The 24535-nt window shown below is 50.6% G+C and overlaps 1 protein-coding gene across 1 annotated transcript in view; it reads left to right on the plus strand.

Annotated features, from left to right (window-relative positions):
* Window positions 1-24535, plus strand: part of LOC125636600 (uncharacterized) — a 115563-nt gene that overhangs the window by 53584 nt on the left and 37444 nt on the right. The window contains exons 28-40 of the mRNA XM_075126911.1: window positions 1022-1057; window positions 1554-1613; window positions 2432-2557; window positions 3865-3936; window positions 4411-4446; window positions 5533-5592; window positions 7807-7851; window positions 10264-10299; window positions 11213-11248; window positions 14595-14651; window positions 16193-16264; window positions 17580-17651; window positions 19023-19058. Coding sequence (XP_074983012.1) covers window positions 1022-1057; window positions 1554-1613; window positions 2432-2557; window positions 3865-3936; window positions 4411-4446; window positions 5533-5592; window positions 7807-7851; window positions 10264-10299; window positions 11213-11248; window positions 14595-14651; window positions 16193-16264; window positions 17580-17651; window positions 19023-19058 — 744 coding nt within the window. The remainder of the gene's footprint in view (window positions 1-1021; window positions 1058-1553; window positions 1614-2431; window positions 2558-3864; window positions 3937-4410; window positions 4447-5532; window positions 5593-7806; window positions 7852-10263; window positions 10300-11212; window positions 11249-14594; window positions 14652-16192; window positions 16265-17579; window positions 17652-19022; window positions 19059-24535) is intronic.

Below are 24535 nucleotides of genomic sequence, written 5' to 3' on the forward strand. Positions count from 1 at the left end.
TCGCCAGTGAGCATAGACTGAACGTCTAGCTAGACCCCCTTAAGGACCTAGTTAGGGATCGACCTGGTTGGCATTCAGTCCTCAAGGAGGCTGCATGCCTTTGGGATAATGATGATCGGAAAGCTGGCTGGGCCACCAGTTCTACATATTCTGCAGTAAGTGCAGTCGAAGGCATGTCGCTGTAAAAGTGTCTTGGGAGCGAGGAGGGAAGAAACTGCAAGAATCAGAATGGTTTGCTCGAGGGGTTGCATCATTAAATGGTCACACTGCAGAGCTGCCTGTGATGTGCATGCTCTGTAGTGAGGGAGATGAGGAAGGACTGAGCATCTGTAAGAGGTGATGTTGTCTTCTTGCCAGGGGAGATGGGGGAGCCGGGAGAGAACTTGAGCTGCAAAGTCTGGATCTGGATCCAGATCAGAAGTTTCTTATGGTCTGACTGCTGGGATCCAGCCTGTGGGTTTTGCCGATAGGAAAGATAAAAACTCAGGTCCAAATTCCCCCAGTGTTTGGGTCATTCAGACCCTCTTTAGTTCAGGCCTAGCTCTAGTACTGACCAGATCCACAGTGAATTCGGAAGAGCAGGCTGCTGGCCTAACGTTGTTTGTTCCTGGTGCTTAAGAGTTCCTTTGAAGCTGCTTCCTACAGACAAGAGCTCCTGGATTTTAACCCCCAAAGCAGTGATTCTGTCCCTAAAAACCACTCGTTCATATCTGCCTAGGACCTGCTGGTGATTCCAGGGGTAAGTCTGGAGGGAAGATCTATGGCTTATCTGTATACACTTAGGATCATGCAGCTAGTGCTCTCCGTCCCTTTTCCCCCACGACCATGCTTCCTGTGCCCTCGTGGTGAGTGGAAGCAGCGGTTTCTAGCCCATAGTTATGACCAGTCAAAGATTCTCTGCGCCCCTTGCAGATTACACAGAAATCTCTGACCTGGTTCCTGATCCCCTGCAGGGCATATTTCTCCCAGCCCTCTTCCCCAGCCATGATCACGGGCTCTGTAACTTTCTCTTCATTCCTAGGGCACTAAAGGAGACAGAGGAGAAAATGGTCAAAAGGTAAGAAGCGACTTTGGCACCATACTCAAGGACTCTCCTAGGATTAGGGTTAGGTTGCTGTTCTTACACCATTAGAATTCATGTGTGCTGTCCCTTCCTGGCTCTTCTCTGTACACAAAAGGGCTTTGTTCAGTAATGCTGCGTTTTTAGATCTAATCACTGTAGATGATCAGCTGCTGCCTGCCGCTGTCTCTTGTGTTTTCTCCAGCATTGAGCTGTTCAGCTTCTCTCTGTAGTTCTCTCCCTCCGGGAGTGGGCCATATAACTCTCCTCCCTCAATGGCGGATGAAGCAGCCTTAGATCCATCTATCTGTCAAGCATCTTGGGTGGGTTCTGTAGCTCCTGTCCCTGGAGTATTGACTTCAGCAGGAGTTGGATTGGGCCTGAAGTGAGCAGCACGTAGTGATGTGTCCAGTATGATTTTGACAGGCCCACGATGGAGGACGTGGTGTGTTTCTGATTGTTCTTGATCTCCTCCCCTTGTCTCTTTTTACAGGGAGAACCAGGAATTGGGTTCAGAGGCCCCGCTGGTCAGGCTGGGCCCCCTGGGCATAAGGTAAGCATATAGGATCTCACTTTGTCTGCACATCATCCAACATGCTCTCTCTTTGTGCCCCTTGCTGATAGCACAACTACCATGCAGGCAGGCACCAAGGGTCCGTGGGGCTCACTGGGGCTTGCAAAGATGCGCTACCGAAGCCAGTCGAGGCTCTGGAGGGCAAGACCACCCATGTGTTCCAAACGCACAGCTCCAGGGAGCTGTCTCCTGCACGGCACCGTTTCACACCAGACCTTTCCTTTGGGGTGGGCAGATGCAGGGTCATTTTACCATTGCCAGAGCGCGATGCTGAAGAATCGGGGCGAAGCCTATTAGCCAGCCTGCACTTGTGAGATTCCAGGACTGACATAAAGGGGGCACTGCAGGCATGTCAGGATTTGGGGGCATTGGTGGAGCCATTTTGTTTCTGGAATAATAGAGGTGAGCTCGCAGGTCAGCGTTAAGATGCTCTGGCAGAGCTGTGTGGAGCATCGGGGCTGCAGTGGCTGGGAGGGTGGGGTGCTGCTGCAGGGCAGAGGTGGGAGTGTGAGGTGTGTGGGAGCCGAGGACTGGGGCGGTGGGGGGTGTTGCAGGTCTCACGAGGGCAGCAGTGCACAGAGAGGTGCCTGTCAGCCCTGTGCCTGGCTCAAGCCAGTGTCATTAGGCCCTTCCTTGCACTCAGTGGACTCGCCAGTTAAATCTGGAAGGAGCAGTAGATGACAAGGGAGCTGAGAACCCCTTGCGAGTAGCCTGCTGGTCATGGCTACAATAAGCTGTGTTACTGGGGAGTCCACTGTTCGCGTTGTGACTACAGCCACACGATTGCTTTGCAACAGGGGGAGCCCGGGGCCCCGGGACCTCCGGGAGTGCAGGGCATCCAGGGTATTCGTGGCAACCCTGGCATTCCAGGATCGCCGGGAGAGAGAGGCGCCCCGGGTCCACCTGGCATGCCAGGGCAGAAGGTAGGTGACGTGTCCTGGGCACTAGAGAGCGAGTGTGGTGGTGGGGGCGAGAGAGGACTGCATTGTACCCACAATCGCAAGGCACGAGGGTGCGAACAGATGCTGAGGCTCTGTGAGAAGACGTGTGGTGGGAGGGACCTCACATAACGTGGGACAACCAGTCCCAAGGGCCCCTACCGTTCCCCCATAGCCAGCTGAAATCGTGCCTGGGAGATTCAGGAGGCAGAGCTGTTCTCGGCACACGTCCTGCTGCCGGAGCACGAAGCCCTTCCTCCCCGGGAAATGGCTGTGTCACCCTGACACAGGCTGGATTCCAGGCTAACCAGACTCAGTGTTACAAGCACAGCAGTTTCAGTGCGGTGAGCAAGCTGTCGTGTTGTGAGCGAACAACAGCGTGATGCACGGGGACAGTTTACCCTTGCCAGGCGCTGCTGGGATTGGGATGTTCCTTTGCTCGGCTGTTCCATGCGACACCGAGAGCAGTCCCCGGCGTTGAATCGTTAGGGCGCTTGGAAGCTGCTGTCTGTAATGTTAGACCGCGTCAGCCAGTCCAGCCCAGGAAAAACAAACAGTAGCCCCCTCCCAAGCAGTGCCTCCCTTGCATGATGCCCAATCACTGTTCCCACCTGCCCTCCAGCAGTGGTTCACTCTTTCCCCCTCTTCCCCATGTTTATTAACTCTCTGAGGCTGTGAAGCCACAGGGGACCATCGAAGCTGACCCCCTGTGTGACACAGGCTGGAGAACCTCACCCTCGAGATTCCAGCATCAAGCCCAGACCTGGTCTGTGAGCTAGAGCACCTTGTCTCTGTCAGCTTGTGCAGATGGTAGCACCCTGGAGAATCTCAAATGACCTACTCAACAGTCGAACCCAGGGATGGTCAGACTGCATCAGACCCACGCTCCACCTAGCTCAGTAGCCTATCTCTGACATTGCCCAAACAAGCTTTCTCCCTTGGATGGATCTCCAGATCTGTCTACAGAGCCAGCCACCCTCTGGGCCCAAAGGGATTTTGTTTTTAATTCCTACAAACGCCCAGAGTTGCTCAGTGCGATCTGGGGAGGTGGAGGCCATTCCTCTGCCACCCCCTCTATTAACCCAACCCCCTGCCCAGTTGCCTTATGACCATTGTAAGATTCTTCTACTGTCTAGGCCATTTACTGCCCAGGTCCCTCTTGCTGGCCGTCTATGGGGAAACTGTAGGGGGGGACCCACCCCTCTGAGGGGAGGCCCCTTTGAGTACATTTGGGGGCAAAGAGCAACTTGCCATCAAAGTTATCTCCCTCTTAATGGTTTTTCTGTTCAAAGGGGGAACGTGGTAAGAGAGGCAGGAATGGATCCACTGGGCCAGCAGGACCTCCCGGGCCCCCGGGAAAACAGGTGACCTTTGGTTATTTTTCACTGTTGCATTCTTTGAATGAGCTACGTGTACCCGTGTTATTGTATATTATGTGCGTTCCCCAGTCATGGACCAGGCTCCCTTCGGGCTAGCTGCTGTACAAACACAGATCCTTCGTGCACAGACCCCAGACTGTGAGGGGGTGTCCTACACAGGGGCTGGGATGGGACGGTGCCTGGATCCTTCCACATGCAGATTTGGCCTCGGGTCAGGAGTGAGGCCCAAGGGCAGAGGGATCACGACAGGGAAGTTGGTGCTGCTGGCACCCAGGCTGTATCTGTCCCATGGAGGGAGGGCAGGCTTTGTTCTCTGGCTCTCAGCCCAGTTCTTTTCACCCGCACTGAATTCCTTTTACTGGGTGTATTACAACCTGCCTGCCGCTCGCCGGCTCCGCTCCTTGGGGCACGGTGCATCAGAGGTGTTGCAAACCAAATGTGTGTCTCCTTGGTCCACAGGGGATTCGAGGGCTGCCCGGGACCAATGGCAACAAGGTGAGCTGTGGATGGCGGGAAAGACAAAGACGACGCCAGTATGAATCCCAAAATGGTAGCCTCAGCCCAAAGCTCTGGGCAGGGATGGAGGGGTGGGAATTGCACTCTGAGGAGGACTGAAAGGAAACACAGTGACTTCTCGCTGCCTCCTGTCTCACCCCAAACAGCTGGAAGCCATGCCTGACCCCATCCACATCCCCACCTGCTGAGGGTAGCCTGGTGACTAGAAAGTCTGTTCAAAAGGGGACCTGTACAGTGTCTGGTCAGATGCACTGACCGGACACCAAAAGTCCAGTTACCGCAGGCAGGAGCAGGGAGAGGCACCGAGTCATCAACCCACACCAGCCCCTGCTCAGCCAGGGCCTCATGGGCCAACAGGCTCCGTGTCAGGGGCTGCAGCTCCCGTCCCAGCCCTGGAGCAGAGCGAGCCCAGCTGTGTCCTCATGCTGTCTGCGCTTGCCCATTTGTACCGGGGGCATATCCCACGCTTCTTTGTGCTGTGATGCTCTAGGATTCTTTCCTGGTCAATTGCAGAAGAACTTCTCTGTCCTTCAGGGGAAACTGTGGCAAGGGACTGTCACCACTCAAGTGGTTTAGCCTGTGTCCTCGCGTCAAAGTGGGCGAGTTCCAGCCCGAGTTCCAACTGGGGAAGGTGGCCCTGGCTTAAGCCTCCTCCAAACCCAGATCCGAGGTTTCTCTGTGCGGACTGTAGGGGTGTGTGTGGTTAACAGTGGATAAGAGCCTGGGTTAACTATGCAGTGTAGACGTGCCCTTTGATGTTGCCCTCTTAAATAGTGGGCCCCGCCGGGCAGGGGCTGTGATTTGTCACCTACCTGTGAGGCAGATCTCCTGCTGTTGGCACTAAAGCAATAACAGGGGGATCAGCGTGGTTTGGGCCCGGCCGTTGTGGGCTCTGCAATACAAGGGATTGAGCCCACACCCGCTGGAATTAATGGCAAAACGCCCATTGATTTCCGGGGGCTTTGCCTCCTGCCCGACATAATAATAGAGGGCTCTGGCACAGAGAGGAGAAATGTGCAGCTGTGTCCCTGAAATGACCCCTTTGTGTTCCTTTCTGTTGCGCAGGGGGAGATCGGCCTCGGCGTGGCAGGTGCGAGAGGTCCCCGTGGACTGCCTGGCCCCGGGGTAGGTCGTTCCATTATCATGCCAGGCTCCATTCGGTTCTCTCATTGCAGTGTCTGTCTGAACATGCTAAAGGTGTTATCATGCAATGATCACTCGTATCAAAAGCCCCTTCAGGTGCTGACCCCGAATCCCCTTGAATTTTTACTGAGACCAAATCTGGCCATGCTCAGAGGCGACGGGCTCTGTCCGCTCCATAGCACACACCTGTGCCTCTGTGGAGTTGGCATGAAGCTAATGCTCCCTCCCACCACGACTGATCTGCCCCACAGGTGATTCTCCCATGCTGCAAATGAGGCGTCATGGGAATTACACTGACTGGTTAGGTCTCTCTCTGAGCCACCAGACCAGGGTCTCCTGTCCTGCCCCTATGCACTCAGCCACCCCACCCTGCCCCCCAGTGGCACAGGTGGAAGCCACACCTCAGTAAGTGAACGTAAGGGGGGCTGAGGGCCTGATGCTGATCTCACGGAGGGTATGACTCTGCAGAGCAAAAGCCAAGCACAGGCTACCCTACCCCTGAGCTACCTTCAAGCCAAGCTAGTGGGGTAAAAGCAACAGTGAAGACAGAGCAGCTCGGGCAGTATAAGCCTGGCATAGACCCTGGGTACGTTCTTGGCTTGCTAGCCCACACTTCACTGCTAACATTACCTGCATTCAGGCTAGCTCAGGTAGGCTAGCCTGGTGCACAGCTCCTGCTGTGTAGACCTACGCTTACACTCACGTAGCTCCATTGCCTTCTGTGGGTTTACTCCTCATCTCCACTGCTCTAAACATGCGGCTGTCCAGCCAGCCTGGCCTCCCAGATCTTTCTGTTCATTTAAAATTAATTAAAATAATTAAGCATGAATTCCCCTCTGCCCTAGGAATAAAATGTACGCAAAGTTTAACAAACGAACGTACGTGTCTGTAAAGTGCCGACCATGAAGAGGCCCGATCCTGGAGGGGGGCCTGTAGGTACTAGTGTCGTATAAATAATTACTGATAAAAAATAAACATCTTATTGGTACATTTGAATAGTGAGAGCTGAGCTGCTTAGGCAAAGTAACACCCCCCCAGAGTGCAGTACCGGGGCGGGATGCAAACCCTCATGCAGCTAGATCAGAGAAGACATCTTTATATGCTGCTTCCTCTGTGGCTGTTCTATGAATAAACTGACTTTATCATGTAAGACGTTTATACAAACCCACCAGCTGCCAGGAGAGCTGTTCAAATAGGCACCTGCGAAGCGCCTGAGAATGTCAACAACTGTGTAAGGTCTAGTGTAAATCTTGCTAAGGGTTTTTTTTTTTTTGAGTGTGGGCGGGGAGGAGGTAATGAAACAATGAGGAGCTAATTCTGCTTCTAGTACTGTTGTGTAAATCTGGAGTGAATCACTGGATTCTCTGGCATGACGTTGGGTTTACACTAGTGTAACTGAGATGAGAACCTGGCTTCCTGGGGTGTACTTAGGTCTGTATAAATGTTTGGCACTTGCCGTCAGACAAATCTTCCAGGATTTAGCTTGTAAGGCCAAAATGTACTCGATGAATTAGCCGGCAAGGCTATAGTGCATATGAAGATTTCTGAAGGGTTAATACATGAGTAATAGGTGGTGTAAGCAGGTTAGAGATATGGGGCGTGTGTTATAGATGGGTATAGGCACATGGGTTACACTTCATAGGAAGGCTCCATGTACACACATTTTGTAAAGGGATAGGAAAATAACAGGCAAACAATTGCTATCCACAAATGTAAAGGGGACAGAGCAATGATGTGCATTCCAGGCCAAATTCTGGGCTGCCTTATTTACGGTACCTGGTCTCCTTGAAGTTCATGCAGACAGAACTTGCCCCTTTGCTTGCACAGAATGACGCAATAGAAACGCATCTGACCCCTTCTCAGGGAGCTGAGAAGATCGTTCCCTACCCCCAACCTTTTCTGTCGGTCGTCCGCTAGGCCCTACCCCACCAGGCAGGGACTGTCTTGCCTCCCGGTGCCTACGCACGCACCGAACAGCTGTAAGCGCAGCTTTGCGATGACTTTGAAGCTGTCCAGGTTGCCGTTCTCCACTTACAGCAGGGGAACTGGGCACTATGGGCCTCTATGCACAGGTCATCCATTGACTTCAGTGGGAGCACCACGCACCCAGGGCTCGCAGGATGGGGCTTGTGTGTATTATCCATGCTTCGTTGATTGTAGACACAGTAATGAAACTAAATCTCTCTTTGCTAACAGGGGGAGGAGGGCATTGCAGGAGTCCGAGGCCCCATTGGCATGATGGTAAGTCAGTAAGAACTAAAGGCCAAAGGGTGGTGAAACACTGGAATGCGTTGCCTAGGGAGGTGGTGGAATCTCCTTCCTTAGAAGTTTTTAAGGTCAGGCTTGACAAAGCCCTGGCTGGGATGATTTAATTGGGGATGGGTCCTGCTTTTGAGCAGGGGGTTGGACTAGATGACCTACTGAGGTCCCTTCCAACCCTGATATTCTATGATTCTATGATTCTAAAAGAACGGCCTTAGAGGGTCAGACCAGTGGTCCCTCTAGCCCAGTATCCCGTCTTCTGACAGTGGCCGGTGCCAGATGCTTCAGAGGGAGTGAACAGAACAGGGCAGTTATCGAGTGATCCAGCCCCTGAAGTGTATGAGGATGGTTTTGTGGCACCAGGCCCAAGACTGGCTGGCGAGAAGCCCTAGCTGTGGATGCTGCTATAGGATGAGGTTTTCAAAGCCACATAGGGATGGGTGCCCACTTCCCACTGATTTTAATGGGAGTTGAGTGTCGAGATCCTATAGGTGGATTTGAAAACATGGGCCACAACACTGAGTGTAACTGATTTGCATTCCTTGCCCATTCAGCATGGCCCATCCACAAATGGCTTTTTAATTCAGCATGCAGCTCCGTCTCCCTGCATCCCTTTCCCTGCATGACCTCATGGAGCTCTGAGTCCGTACGAACTCTTGCACTGTGTTCCCAGAGGAGTGAGTTACGGGCCAAAAATCCCCAACTAGGTACGGCAGTAGCAACACCAGGTTCCAGGTAGTAGGACACGCAGATGGGAATAAAGAAGAAGTAGATGGAATTCGACGGGAAATAGTGACAGTTGTGGAAACCCAGAGATTATTGTATTGCAAGGCCTGGTGGTAAATCTCATCCTTAAATGCAGTGCACGGTGAGAGCCCCTCTTGCATTATTAAGGCAGAATAAGCTAGTGGTTAAAGCAGCGGGGTGGAGTCTGGAGTCTTGAGTTCCATTCCCTGTTCTTCTGCTCTGTGTGCCCTCATAGACTTTAAGGTCAAAAGGGACCATCCTGATCACCGAGTCTGACCTCCTGCATGTGGCAGGCCACAGACCTTCACCCACCCAGTACTGTAGCAGATCCCTAACCTCTGGCTGAGTTACTGAAGTCCTCAAATCATGGTTTAAAGACTTTGTTACAGAGAATCCACCATTTACATTATTTAAATCTGCAAGTGCCCCAGGCTGCCAGAAGAAGGCGAAATCCCCCCAGGGTCTCTGCCGATCTGACCTGGAGGAAAATTCCTTTCCGACCCCAAATCTGGCGATCAGTTAGACCCTGAGCATGTGGGCAAGACCCACCAACCAGACACCTGGGAAGGAATTTTTTGGAGTAGCTCAGAGCCGTCCCCATTTCATGTCCCATCTCTGGAGATATTTGCTGCTACCGGTTGCAGGTCAGCTTCATGCCATCGTAGGTAACCTCGTCATACCCTTGTGCAATTCGTTTAAAATGTCTGGGCCCCCTTTCCCCCCCCATCTGTAAAATGGGAATAATGATCCTTCCCCAGCTTTGGGAAGCTCTTTGAGATCTTTGGATGCCAAACGCGACGTTAGTGCAGACGATTTTGTCATGATGTAGTTCAAAGCCTACATGCTGAACACCATGGAAGCCTGCCTCCAGGTTCAGTAGAGCCGGAGGGTAGGATGGAATAGAGCCACTGGTGACTCTAGAGTGGGTCTCACACTGCTTCTTCTGCAGTGTTCCCAGGAGGGATTGAATACATCCATTAGGAGAAGAAGGATGGTTATAAATGGAGAAGCTACAGTTCTCCTTCTGCACCACTTTGAGAATCAGCAGCTCCAAAGGAAGGAAAAGAGCTAAATGGGGGAAGTCAGAAAAGTGCAAGTCTTTATTCACCTGTTCCAGAGCACAGCGGGGGGTTGGGATGCTCAGTAGTTAGGTGCTCATCTGGGATTCCAACGTTCAATTGCTTGCTTTGCTGCAAGCTTCCTGTGTGACATAGGGCCAGGTGCTTAGGTTCCAGATCCTCAAAGGCGTGTAGATGCCTAACTTCCCCTGCCCTATGACACGCGGTAACCGCACGTCCCCGTCTCACCAGGGTGCTGTGAAGATCAATACGTTACAGAGCGTGAGGCTCCCAGACACGAGGGGCTGTATCAGTATCTCAGACAGATAGATCGCTTTGCCCCGTGCGCATGAGGAGATGGGCCAGAGTCCTTTTAGGGATCCGGTCACTTGCCACAATCGGGGCCTGAGTCTCCTCTTCTGCTGCCTTTGGCAGCAGAGCCGTTCTACCAAGTCACCCTGACGGGAGTGAGAGGCGACTCAAACCCTCTGTGCAGCGCTCGTCCTGCCCCCAGAGCTCTGCCCTCTCCCAAGGAGGTTGCCACCACCAGCTGTTCGTTCTGACATGCTGTTTCATGTGTTTGCAGGGTCCGAAAGGTCTGCCTGGAACGAAAGGAGAAAGAGTAAGCAGCAGGCGTCTTAGCTGGACTTTCTGCAGCACCTGGATGGTCACCTCAGCCAGGCAGATCTCCCGTGTTCCCCAGCGCCCTGAGCAATGAACCCCATTGCTGAGGACATATGTTCCTAAGCACATTTCAGCCAGTCTCCACCCACACATCATTCACTCTCCCTTTGCTCTGGTTTCCGGGGTCAGATTCTTGGGCGAGAGCCGTGGGAGCTACCCAGGCTAAAATACCGGTCTCTAACGCAAACAAGAACAAAACCATTCACAACCACCTTAAATCCAGCCATTGTGTTGTGTAGATGAGGGCCAATCCCTATATGTGAGATGGGGAAAATAACACTGAGCTGCCTTGTGACGCTGTAGACAATGGGGAAACCGGTTGATGTTTGTACAGCGCTTTGAGAATGTAAGGTGGTATTTAGGGGCAAAGCATAGAGTGGATTATTCTTCCTGCCAGACAATGAGGAGTCCCAGGAGTCTGCCTTTTGGGGGATTATCAATGCCTGTTTACAGACATCTGATGAGAAGGACACCCCCTGTATAGCATTTGGAATCCTAGGAAAACCCCAAACACAAAGGAGAGTGTTGTATAGCAAAGGCTTTGTCTAGGGGCTTGACCAAGGGACTGAGGATCAATGCTTGTGGGTTTGGTTCCTGCTGTTCTGCAAGTCACCTAAGTCCTCTGGGCCTCGGTTTCCCCAGCTATAAAATTGGGATAGCGATACTTACGTTAGATGCAACTTTGTGTGATGAGTTAGTCATTGCAAAGCGATTCGAGACGCTCAGCTGAATTGCATTCTCTGAGCATAGGTTGCTATAGTTATAAACAAGAGCAGTTCTTAAACAGATGGGTGTACTGAGTGATGTGCCAACGGTAGAGGAAAAGCCTTTCATTGTCCTTTTTGTTTCAGGGTGATCGTGGCTTCCTGGGACCCAAGGGAGAAAGAGTAAGGGACATAAAAAATGTTAACTGTCTGGGGGATGTGGGATATAAGAAGTTGGAAGGGTTTTATGAATGCCAGTTGGCAGCTGGACACGTGTCTAAAATAATGTCAATGAGTGGACGAATTAGAGACATAAATGAAAAAAATTATGTTTTCAGACATCTGGGACCTCTGCTGTTTTCTTACCAAGTAGAAGAGGGAGCTGTATAGTCCCTGGACAGTGGTGCCACTAATCTGAAGCAAGTTCTGGACATGGATCCTGAATTTTGGTGTCTGCATTCGGCCTTTCATCTCAGAAGACCTAGGTTCAACTCCTGCCTTGGTTCAGAGATGGAAGGCATGGCATTAGTAGACCCAATTTTGTCCCTAGTAGACTTCTGTCTTTATCAAGAACTGAGCCCAGTACTCTAAGTTAGATATGAGATGAATTGGCGGAGCTATATGAAGAAGCTTCAACCATTTTCTGATAGTAACATGGCTGGCTAGAGTCACTGCTATGAGACCTTGCTTTCATGAGAATTCAGAAGGAATCCTTCACCCACCACAAAAATGCAGCCACCACTGAGGTGGAATGTGGCAGCTGATTAATGTCGCACAGTACCGCTTTGTAACAGTTTAGGACAGGAAGTGAAAAATATATCTGATTATAGTTTGCACAGTCCATCCCAAAACATGTTAAAGTCTTAAAAATCGTGAGATTGATTATATCAAGTAATATTAAACCAAGACTAAGAAGAGATCTGAAAAGTGCCCCGTTGCTTTGGTCCAGCAAGTATTGAATCTCTGTCAAGTTTCCTGTTAACTTCTCTCCTGAGTGAAATGGCTTGTTAGAAAAGGAGGTTTAGAAAACCTACATGGCAATGCTACCGTTGAGTCAAAGAGTATTAAATGATTAAGGATGATTTATGTCTGAAGAAACTACTTTCAAAGGCACCCTGCTCCAGTGACAAATCAATTCTTAATCTCTTTCTTGAAGGAACCTGAAAATACTTCCCAACCTAAAGGAAAGTGAACTGCCTTCTCCAAAGGACTCCTTAATAAAATATACAGAGGCTTGTGAGATAAAACAGGATGGGGGAGATAACCGGGTTGTGCTTAGTTCTTCCAATTGATTGCTCCCTAACTTTCTTTCTAGCTCCTGCTTCACATGTGTGAAACTCTGTGTTATGCAGGACCTTGGAAAGGATGAGCCCATGGTCTCTTCTGGTCTAAAAAAATCTGTTAATCCCAATCCAGTCTGCTTTGGAACCCTTCAAGCCCAGGAAAGTGGAAGAGTGTCTCAAACTGGAAGGGAAGATGATGATGGTGATTATTGTGTGGGATGCTGTGCAAACTCACAGTAGAGTCCCTGCTGCAAATGGTTTACAGTCTCTAGAGAAGCTAACAAGGAGGATTAAGTGAGTGTTGGGAATTAATTTACCTCTGAGGAAAGGCCATGAAATTTAAATGTGCAGTGTGTGCTACTAAAGATCATAATTAATTAGCAAACAAAGACTATGTTTGGTGCCAGCTGAAGCTCCCTCAAGATGTCCCATCGATCCAAAACCTGAAAAGCATGGAAATAAGAAGTTGTGCATTTCTTTCCAGCGTCATCTTGCCTGCTACACTGTTGAGAATACACCGCAGTGCTCCATGAGGGTTTCAGTTCCCTCGCCAGCGGATATTGACATCAATATATACCCATCACCAGACTCATGCTGTGAGGCAAAACCTCCCTAGCGTCCTCCCAAGGCTGTATATCCACAGATAGCACATCGGACTGTCCTATATTCGTGCCTTTGGGAAGTTATTCTCCCTTAACGCTGCTGACATCACCGTTAAGTTTTGGGGCTTAACTCGCTAATGTTTGTAAAGCTGCCACTAGTACAGCTCAGTCACCCAGTGCTGGGATGTTGACCGGGCGTGAGCGCGACTGAAACACGTTCATTGCGAAATTCAAACGGCTACTCCCAGAAAAGTGTTCGCACTATTCTCCCAGCTCTGCGTTTTAACACATGCCTGAACCACACTCTGCGTTCGCCCATCATCCATTGATACCTCTCCATCCCTCGGCCCCTTCGGCTGCCATCCTTTCCCTGGCCCGCCTCTCTCAAAGAAAGAAAGAAAGACAGTCTTGTGCTCTGAGCTGCGGACTGCTGCTCCAGGAACTCCTGCATTCCAACCCAGCTCTGCCGCCGAGTCCCTTGGCGGAAAGGGCTCCGCTCACCGCAGGGGAGCCCTCCTGTGGCTTGGGCCTGGAATTAGCTTTTGCCCATTGTGGCCCCCCCTGTTGTCAGTCCCTCTCTTTGCAACTCGAAGTGCTCGCTCTTCGTGACTCGGCGCTCCGGGCCAGGCCACGGTACAGTCCCCTTTCTGGGGTATCAAACTCCCACCGGACAAGCCATCTGGATGCCACCTCAGTTGGTCTTCTGTTCCACCTCTGGGCCTTGTACCACTTCCTAGTTGCCAGGCTTGGAGGCAGCTCTGGGTTCCAGCCCAGGGACCCTGTGACTAGCAATCCAGATCTGCTCAGTCTCGTCCCTGTTGCTGTTTCCCTGAACTCCTTCCTACCCCACCCCTCTATCTCTGGATTTCCACTGGAATTTCCTCTGCTCCCCATGGCTCCCCTCTTGTCCTTTTGCCAGACTCCCTAGTCCAGGGCCGGATTCCAAGGTGTGCTCTCCCCCTGGATTTCCTCCTTGTCCCTGACCAACTCTCTTTCCCTCTAGAAAGTGGCTGCAGGCCCCTGCTGTGTAGCCCCCTCCTGCTTTCACTTGCTGGCTGTATAATCCTGTCCCAGCTCCTCCCTAGCAGGGCTTCATCTGCAGTTAGGCCTTATCAAGCCCTGGCTCCCCTCCAGGTGCAGCAAATAGGGTTATTTTGCCCCTTCTGGCCCACATTAACCTGCTTGGGGCTCCTGTAGAGGGAACACCCCATCATGCCCTCCACGTCTCCATCTATATAATGGGATGCCATGCATGGAGCAGTGAGACGTCACTGTTATGGTTCGTCCTAGTGCAGCGCTGGGGAGATCAACGTGAACTGTCGTTCTATTCTGTCCTTCAAGTGAGCTTCACGCTATGGTGAAGAGCCAGCTCGCCACACTGGGATGAAAGTCTCCCATCTGCGCCGCACCCAAGATCAGGAATGAACCTAGGTCTCCTGCTTTGCCTCGTGCAGCTGAAATCTGTATTGTGGCTCAGGGGCAGGGTGGATATTTTGATACCTTTATTCTTGCTGTGTGAATCACCCAGCATGTTGTCTGCTGAGCCATTCGCAGCAAAGGTCGGTCTGTCCAGTGGGGCATATGGTAACTGCAATTCTGCATCATGGCTTGTGTGTCCATCGTTCTTGACTGTTTGTTTCCTAGGGTGAACCCATTATTATTTTTGGACCTCAAGGCTATAAAGGCAACAAAGGAGATCCGGTAGGTTGTGACAGTTCTCTTTGAAAGCATGTTACCTTCAGTAACTGGGAGCAGTTCATTCTCTCATCTGCAGTAGTGGTCATTGGGTATATATCTATACTGCAGTAGAAGCCCAGAGTTCAAACCCAGGCAGCAGCCTAACCCCCCTTACATCTGCTCACACATCATGCTAACCCAGGGCTCAGACCCAGGATTCCACGGGCATGGAGGGTCCGAGCCTGAGTCAAGCTGGGACCCAGGGTTCAAGCCCTATTTCTTTGTAGTGTAGACTCATGCTCTGGGAGTCTGCCAACGGTATCCCACAGGCTGACTCCCTTTGGCTGGTGGACAGTCACGTTTTCCCACACTGCACCATGAACAAACGGCTAGAGCAGCCACATTTTGGGAGGTTGTTAGGAATTTTGGGATATGGGTGGTTGCACTCGGGCCTGCATAATACATAATGCAGATGCTGGAGCCCCAGGTTGGGACCCAACGTTCAACAATTTCTCACCTGGGGTTACAAATGAGTGTAAGCACTCAAGCCCTAGGTTAGCAAACCTAGGGTCAGATAACTCGAGTTCTACTAACCCTGGGTTTACATAGCAGTGTAGACGGACCCTAAGAGTCACAGTGTTTAAGGCTAGCAGAGGCCACCAGATCATCTAATTTGACCTCCTGTATATCACAGGCCTCCAAGCACCACCTAGCCACCCCCCACACCAAGCCAACTGCCAGAATTGGACCCAAGTAGTACAGCCCTCAGTCTTAACCTACTTGATTGGTGTTTGTGCTCTCCTGTGTATTCCATGTCCTGGTTCTGGTTTCTATGTGTTCAGTGGCTTTTGAGATGGGAGCCCTGGCTGAGTTGATGCACAGATGAACTGAACAAGCCTGGTGACTATCTCAGAGGGCTGGCTAGCTCAGGAAGGGCCCAGCCAGGGGAGATGGATAGCTCCAGGGATTGGGTATGGCATAAAGGGCCTCTCACCGTTAGGTGGCTGGTTTCAACCCTGGGGTGATTGTCTACAGAGAAGCAGTGTGGGACAGTGGCTAGAGCATGGGACTGGGGGTCCAGCAGATCTGGGGTATGTTCCCATTTTTGGTTCACTATGCAATCTTAGGCAGTCACTTAACCTCTCGCTTCCCTAGATTCGGCCTTCTGGAAAATGGGGTTAATGATACCTATTAGCCTTTGCAAAATGCTTTGAGATCTGCAAATGAATGCGGCTGCACAGGGCCAAGTGCTGTTAATAATACCTATCTTTGTCTGTACAAGCTGCTGCTGAATAATTTTTGCTGTTTGGTTGCCTGTGCGAAACAAAGTGGGTGGCATCAATCCAGCTCCTAGAGGGCATGGAACTGAGCTACCTTCTGACCCCTGAGCAGCAAGGTGGGGAAGCTTGACCTAGAAATACACCTCTGCGAGTTGCGGTAACTGAGTGCTGCAAGGTCCTTAGATGCACGCCTGGCATAAGCATAGCAAAGAGGCATGTCTAGGTTTGGAAGATGCTGGCGTGGGGTGCGAGTGTAGTTCATAGAGCTTCTGTCTGATCCCGTAGGGTGAGCGGGGCCCGCCAGGCTTCGATGGAGACAAAGGCGAGAAAGGGGAGGATGGGCCTGCAGGAGAAAAGGTAGGAACCGCCGTATTCATTGGGGGTCTTAGGCGGCTTCATTTGTGATATACAGAACTTACATGTGCACTGCTGCCCTCTATAGGATATCTTGCATAGTATCCACTCAACGCACTCTGCTGGCTGGTGTATGGGGGCTCATTTAGCCCCGGTCTACATGACAGAGTTAGCTCGACACAAGGCAACTTACTTTGACTTAACTCTCTAAGTGTCTACACTAAAATTTTGCTCCCACTGACGTAACTGGCCCACTACACCGTCTTACTAACACCACCTCCACAGGAAGCATAAAGTCAGGGTTGATGTAGTTAGGGTAACGCAGTGACAGTGTAGACACTGCATTGCTTACATCGACTGTTGCTGGCTTTCAGAAGCTGTCCCACAATGCCCCACGCTGACAGTTCAATCGGTGCAAGCTCTTCCGGTGAGGATGCGCGTCTCTGACACAAGGAGCGAAGTGTAGACATGCACAAGTGATGCAGTTACTGTGGTGGCTATATAAACAGTTGGGCAGTCCTTATTCTCTCCACTAGAAGGCAGCAGTGCACATACGCGCTAGCCAGTTGACTGTGGTATCATCACGGGAAATGGTGTTATGATTCCTTAAAAACAGAGATCGTTTTTGCTTTGGGTGGCTGCTGCAGATCCCATGGCGTTGTCTGTATGGGCTGGTTGGCTTTTCCGTTCTTCCCCCCCACGCAGCTATTATGCCGCGCGCTGTGCCTTGGTTCCCTCACCTATGCACATGTGTAGTTGAATGGTGCTTTGGGATCCTTAAAGGCGCTATGTAAATGCAGGGTGCTATTATAATTCTCCTCCATTTCCACCTGTTCCTCCACTGACTGCCTGTTCAGGAGCAATAGCTGCCAGCATTGTATTCGTTGCAGCTTCTCAAAAGGAGGCAGCCCCTGATCCCGTGGCATATTCTGTGTAAGAAGTAAATTCCCTGCCTCATCAATCAGGATTCCGCAGGGCTCTGAGAGCTACACCAAGTGACCCCTGTTAATCAAACATCTAGATCAGCACTTCTAAACGATGGCGCAGAATGAGCCATTGAGAACCCAGCAGGGGGGATTGGGAGGGTGGAAATGGGGTGGTGGTGTGGGGATCTTCTTTCTCATGAGGTGATCCACAGGGTGAAAACATTGGAAAACCTCGCCCCTTGGGGAAATCATGGGTGTCAACTGCGTGGTGAGGAGGCCCCAATCTATAATCCCAAATAAAGGTGTAGGGGGGCAGGAGGCGAGGTATGTTTTTAAGTGGAAATGGCAATTTCTGAATAAACAAGTTTCTTGGTTTGTGTGTTCGATTTTAGGGGGTCAAAGGTGAGGCAGGTGTCAAAGGGGCCATGGGACTGTTCGGTGCCAGAGGACCAGTGGGACAGAAGGTTAGTACAATGGCCCAAATGAACGCTGAGAAACCTACATGGTTACCATCCTAGCTTGTCGCTCCGCCACTGGAACTGAGCCCTGGCTTTGTCACTTATCTTGAATAGTTTGGGGGGCTGGGGGTGGGGCGACAGGATCTTCCCAGTGGGGCACTGCACCAGGCAGTGTTCAAGTGCTGGTCCAGGCTAGACATTCCCCAGCTTCCACTTGGGTCATCTTGTCACCAGGTTTTTCTGCCCCATTGCGCACTCCATTTAGAGCACGCCGGTACTTTTGTTCGAGGTCAGTGTCCTGGAGGAACCATGTGCCGTAGTGTTCTCCAAGTGGTCACGGCGCGGGACTGGAAGCAGGAAGTCCTGAGCCTGGGGATTGTGCTGACTCCTTTTGTGGCCTTGGGAGTCACTCAAGCTCTCTGGGGCCCCTTGCTCTAAGGTCCCTAGTGGTGTAAAGAGGCCTTAAAGTCTGCAGATTTCTCCCCCTCTTCCATAACTTCCTGTGAAATGCCTCTGTGTAAGCGAGTTCCCTTGTCATCATAGACCCGGTGGAAAGGCTGTGCCAGCCTCCCACTCCTCCTCCTAGGGAGACACATGGGCATCTTGGGTGTACGTTGAAGCAGTCTTGAGGGCTGCTCTAATTTACACCAAGCCTGGCCAGGTCCCCCAGCCAGGCCCAGAATACCAGCAGGTGCAGAGGTTCCTGCACTGAATGCATCTCAGCTGGAAGGGTGAATCAGGCCCCTGTGTTTCCCTTACTCCATTTATCAACTGGGGATAACGCTACCTCGCTGGGGTGCTGGATGCCCTCACTGAGGTTCCTAAAGCGCTCTGAGGATGCACGTTGCCATAAGAGGAGTTGCTGCAAAAGAAGGGGTTGGGGCAAAGTCCACAGAACATCAAATTGCAAATGGAATGAGGTCAGCCAGACCCGCTGTGTTTCAGACGATAAATGAAATCCGTCTGGCATCAGACTATTTGTCGTCCCAGGGCACATTTTGCAAGAGTTCATGGTGTTACTTCCATCTCCGAACTGAATAACTACTTTCAATTCCCCCTGCAGTTTCTTCCATCAGATGTTTTATTTTTCACTTCCCATCCTAAATTGTGTGCCGTGTTGCTGTGCGGCGGTTAGACAGCTGCCGCATCCCACCCCAGAGGTGGCTGCACTAGCTTGGCAGTATGATAAGCGATGCCTGTATTCATACAGCAAGCAAAGTGCTTCGGGATCCTCCAGGAGCTAAAATGATGATGATATGGGTTTTGGAGGGGAATCCTTACTAGGGATCAAGTGACTGAATGGTAATTGTTTGCAAGGTGTGTAGGAGACACATGTGACTTTCCTGTGTGTTTAACTCATTGCTCCTTCTCTCCCAGGGAGAACCCGGAGAACCTGGCCTGCCTGGATTTGCTGTGAGTTGTGAGAGCGTTTCATGTTAGTAGCATTGGGATAATGTCCATTCGCTCTAATGGCCTCATGCTGTGCACTGCTGATGAGAGCACCCCGAGTGCTAACTTTCTCAGCAGGCAGTCACCAGGCTCTTGAAAGGTTATTAAGAACGAGGGAGATGTCCTGACGTTGGCTGGTGTTCAGCACTTCGATAGCTGGGAGCACAGTACATGGAGGGCTCTTGGTACGTCCCTTCCTTCTGTGGGGATCCATGAATAGCCCCCTCGTGGCACCTCCTGTTCTTTTTCAGGTGCACTCCTGCGGTGGAAGTGCAAGGGTGGCTTTGATGTGCACTGTGCTCCTCTCTGACTCACTGACAGCTAACGCTGTGTGTTTCAAAGGCAGAAGATGCCTCCAGGAAGGAAATAATTTGGGTGAAACTTTCTTGAACGCTTGCATGAAAAGGGAGATCTGAACAGCGTGAGGGTGGCTGTATGGATCAGTGAGATCAGAGATGCAATTTAATGAGGGCTTTGCATTTTGCATCAAAGAACACCTAAAATATGCATTTCCCCATTTTACTATATTAGCATTTCAGGGTGTACTGTCTGGACAGAACCGAAGCTAATACGTGTTCAAAATGCCACATATATACAGGCTTATATATGTCATGGTAGTAGTTAAACCTTAGAATACTGCCATCCACATGAATTCTGAGAAGGATATACTGTAGTGAACTGGCTACTGGACATGTGCACCAGTGCCCTCTGCTGGATGGAATGAGAACTACTCAATTCTGTTCATAGACCACATACTGCAAACCAGAAGCTGGTTGAACCATTTCAGCGAAACAAAACAATTCGTCATAAAATGACGTCATAAAAGTCGGATGCCACGGCCATGTTTGTTCGCATGAACTGTGTTGTGTCTCCAGCATTCTTAACAGCCTCATGAACACTCCCCGGTGTTGTCCTTGGTCAGTGGAGACTCAGATTTCAGAGCTGCTTTCACATGAGTTCACCTCTCAGGTGGGGGGCAAGAAGGCGCCTTGCTCGTTCCTCCAGCTGCTCACTGTTCGCTCTGGCCACTGTTGTTCGTTGTGCCCCCGTTCACTCCATCACTCTGTTGCCAGTAGCCCTGCGCCATCACTTCTGCTGCCACCTGCCACTGTGACCTCTGCGAGTTGGTCTCTTGAGGTTCCACCAGCCTCAGTGATTTCAGCTGAGCTCTCAGTGGGGGAACCTCGCTGCTAGGGCAGGCTGGGCCGTCTCTTCCACAGAAACACTGCCCCACAGCAGGTCTGAGCACTTGACTAAACTGAAATGTTTCAGGAAAGCATTTCACATTCTTGAAATTTCTGTTCAAAATTTTCAAAAGGCTTCAGTTTTTTCCCCATTTTATTTTGGTGGGAAAATCCCACGCCTGTTTGCCATTCTTTACTTTCCCCCCCACCGGTTTCCAGTGGGGAAAAAAATGTAAAAGGTGACTGAAAGTAGGCATTTCCCCACCAAGTGAAAAGACATTTTTATTTCAATTTTTTTTTATGAAATACTAAAAATGCAATGAAAAACACTGAGCAAAGCAAGGCACTTGAGAGTCTTTCAGAAATGTTCAAGAAAGATGCTTTACCTTTTTTTCAAATAGTTCTACTGTGCGAAAGTGTTTTCCTTTAGCTCAAGTGATAGGGCCTGGGGCTTGGGACCGAAAAAGATACAGATTCTATCACACCTGTTGGTGTGAAATTCCTCATGTCGGTTCTATGCTGCATTGCGACTATCGTGGAGCTTCTCGGGAGCCATGGATTTCGTACTGTTTACATGTGTATGATCCAAAGCTTTAATTCCTCATCAAAGTGTAACAAAGACCATGGGTGGCACGTCAGCTGCCCCTTCGGGGAGGCTAACCCCTGGCCCCACCCCTTCCACCTGAGGCCCTGCCCCTTCCACCCCTCGCTTGCCAGAACCACGAATGTCCCCACCCACCCCCGTGGTCGGAGGAGTCCCAGCCAAAGCAGCTGGCCCAGACTGCCAGACCGACCCCCAGAGGCGCCAGCTGGCCTGCTCCCTGAGCTGCCAGCTAGCCCTCCCCAGCCGATCTGCCTCAGCTGTGCCAGCTGGCCCTGAGCAGCCCCAGGTCACCGGACAGCCCCGAGCTGCCTGCTGGCTCAAGTTGCCCTCAGGCCTCCAGCCAAGCCCCAGCTCCAGGCCGCCAGCCAGAGCTGAGCCACCACTGGCTTTGCGGGAGAGAAAGGGGCCTTGGGGCAGCACGTGGGTGGGACCACAGCCTGGGTTAGGGGAAGCTTAATCTCCCCTGGCCTTTGATACTTGCCTCCCATGACAAAGACCCTGATTCAGTAAAACACTTCAGCGTGTGCTTAGCTTAAAGCCTATGCAGAGTGCCACTGAGGTCAGTTTAAGCATGTGCGTAAGTGCTTTCCTGACTTGGTGCCAAAAGAAGTAATGTGCCCTGAGCAGTACTCAAGAAAGCAGTGATCCCATCTGGTCAATCGCAGCAGGACTCCAGCATGAAATTGCAGACCTCTGTTTAGATGCATTGTTGGGAGTCCCTTCAGATTATATACACAGAAAATGACTAGCCATACTAAAGTCATTAGTTAGCTCACCAGCTGCTTGACCTTCTTGAATGGCTGTGGGGGTGATACTGGGAACAACTGAGAACTCCGAGTCATTTTCTCTCGCAAATTGCATCCAAACCAATGCTCTCTTCATTCTGCTCTACAATTTGGACATCAGTGTGGTTTTGTATCGTGCTGATTTCCTGACATCTACAAATTTCACTGTACCAGACAAATAACCACTGGCCATCGGTTTCTTGTAAACGTTCATGGTTCAGGAACGCCGGCTAATAATCCTTATTAGGATGCAGTTAATGAGGGATATTTCCTGCATTAGGAAGACTACCTGTATTGTCGCTGGAGCTGGGCTGGGACGGCAAGATTTCATTTTAGTTTTGCGTAACCTGTGTCAGCACTGAAGCCAGGCTCCACTTTATCAGAAGTCCCAAAATTCAGGACGGATGCTGTCAGGGTTCCCTCGCCACTCTGAACTCTAGGGTACGGATGTGGGGACCCACATGAAGGACCCCCTAAACTTATTTCTACCAGCTTAGGTTAAAACTTCCCCAAGGCACAAATTCTTTGCCCTTGGACAGGACGCTGCCACCACCAAGTGATTTAACAAAGAATCAGGGAAAGGACCACTTGGAGTTCCTATTCCCCCAAAATATGCCCCCAAGCCCTTACACCCCCTTTCCCGGGGAGGCTTGAGAATAATATCCTAACCAATTGGTTACAAAGTGATTACAGACCCAAACCCCTGGGTCTTAGGACAATAGAGAAATCAGTCAGGTTCTTAAAAGAAGGATTTTATTTAAAAAAAAGGTAAAAATCACCTCTGTAAAATCAGGATGGAAAATAATTTTACAGGGTAACAAAAGTTTCAAAACCACAACAGAACTTCCTCTAGGCTTAGTTTCAAAGTTACAGACAACAGGAATAAACCTTCTTCCAGCAAAGGAAAAATTCACAAGCAAAACAAAAGATAATCTAACACGTCTTGCCTGGCTTTTACTTACAATTTTTGTAAAATGAGAGACTTTTAGGATGGTTTATAGGAGAAGGAGTTTTCTGACTTGATGCTTCTCTGCTTCCCAAGAGAACAAACCAAACAAAGCCTTCCCCCCCCCCCACCCCGCAAGATTTGAAAGTATCTTCTTTCCCCATTGGTTCTTTTGGTCAGGTACCAACCAGGTTATTTGAGCTTCTTAACCCCTTACAGGTAAGGAGGAATTCTAGGCTACCCTGAGCTGTATGGTTATAACAGATGCGGGAGAGAGAACCCCTGGGCCTTTTGGCCCGTCGCAGATGGGTACTGAGAGATGGATCTTGGAGGGCAATAGTGCCAAGCGTGATTTGTGTACGTGCTAGGCAAAAAAGGGATGAGCCGAACAAGTGATTCCAGTCTGCACTCATGAGCCATTGCCAAGCAGATGCTAGATTACCCCTCTTTAGTAGCTTAAGACCAAAGGGGAGCATACAGCCAAGTGCCTTATTAGTACCAGGAGGGTCATGCTTGGGCGTGCATCTCCTCAGATGCACCAATTTTTATTACCCTGAGCACTCGTGGAGAAGGGAGCAGGTGCATATTACCGTCAGTCATTAACATAGCTCCATCAGCGTGCGTGGCACATTGCAGAACAAAGAACATCAGGTTTGCTGCCAAAGCGGACTTACAAAATGTTCTGCCAACCTGATGCAGCGTAGCACCTTCCTCTGAATGAGCCTGGGTTAAGGTCCTGGTGGACTTGAGCACTGACAAGTGAAGATATACACTCCAGGAGCAGGGGGAGAATAAGGAAGGACACATATGATGACTATGTGATTACAAGGCTGTTCTGATGCCGCTGCTGTAAATGGGTCTTCTGGGGAGTGATTTGACTGAGGAGCGGGTGAGCTCATGGGAGAGGGATGTGAGCAAGGATGTTGCAAGCACGGGGATGGAGTGGAAGAAGATCCAGAGGCATGTGGGGGAAGAAAGGAGGCTTGCGGTTGTCATTGGCAGATAGAGGCCTCCAGGATCGCCAACCCCAAATGGTCACAAATCATGACAGTCATCAAAAATCCTGAGATTGGTTATAAAATCATGAGATTATGTACCAATAATAGATGTGGGGTTCTTTTCATTTGCCTTCTGCTTTTTGGACCTTTAGGGTGCACTGGGGTCACATTTTGAAGCTTCCCCCACAGCCGTGAGGGCTGACCTTTTCTTTAAGACTGAAGGCTGAAATCATCATGGATCCACATGATTCCAGGAGCTGGGGCTTTAAGGCAAACAGTGATTATCGTGAGCCTCGTGACAAAATCATGAGAGTCGGCAACACCAAGGCCTCTGTGCTAACGCTGACTTCAGACACCTCCCGTCAAATATATACCTCTAAACCCGGTAGGCAGTGAGCCTGTGAGTGGTGGTTACAAACCACCCTGTGGCTCGGGAACATATCCACTCTTCTGTTTGGGTTTTCACTGCTGTTCTGAGCAGATGTGTCCTGCCTGTGCTTGTCTTTAGGAAGTCCCGTTCCCTCCCTTGCACCTTTCCCCGATGCGAGTGAAGTGATGCCCAACTTGCTCACTTCAGCAGCCACAGCAGGTCAGTAACCAAAGGGGCTTCGTCTTGGGCTTGCACCCGAAGCTTGGCCAGTGCTGTAGCTGAAGGCAGTGCTCCGGGGTGGTTCAACCATCTCTTTGCGTCAGGCCAGCGCTCAGCATTCATGACTAATCTACATCACTTCGCTATTGTGTTACCTAATATCTGCACAGAGAGCTGAAACCTGTTTGAGGCAGTGCTTTAATCACTGTGCCCCCTGAGCATTAGACTTATTGGTAGTTATTTTCAGCACTCCAACAGTAATTGCCTTTAAATGGCCCTTTTCGGAGCGCCGATCGCCCTGCCTTTATTTGCCTGGAGAAGCTTGAAAGGTAAAG

Source organism: Caretta caretta, chromosome 1, assembly GCF_965140235.1.
Source record: "Caretta caretta isolate rCarCar2 chromosome 1, rCarCar1.hap1, whole genome shotgun sequence".
Classification (NCBI taxonomy): domain Eukaryota; kingdom Metazoa; phylum Chordata; order Testudines; family Cheloniidae; genus Caretta; species Caretta caretta.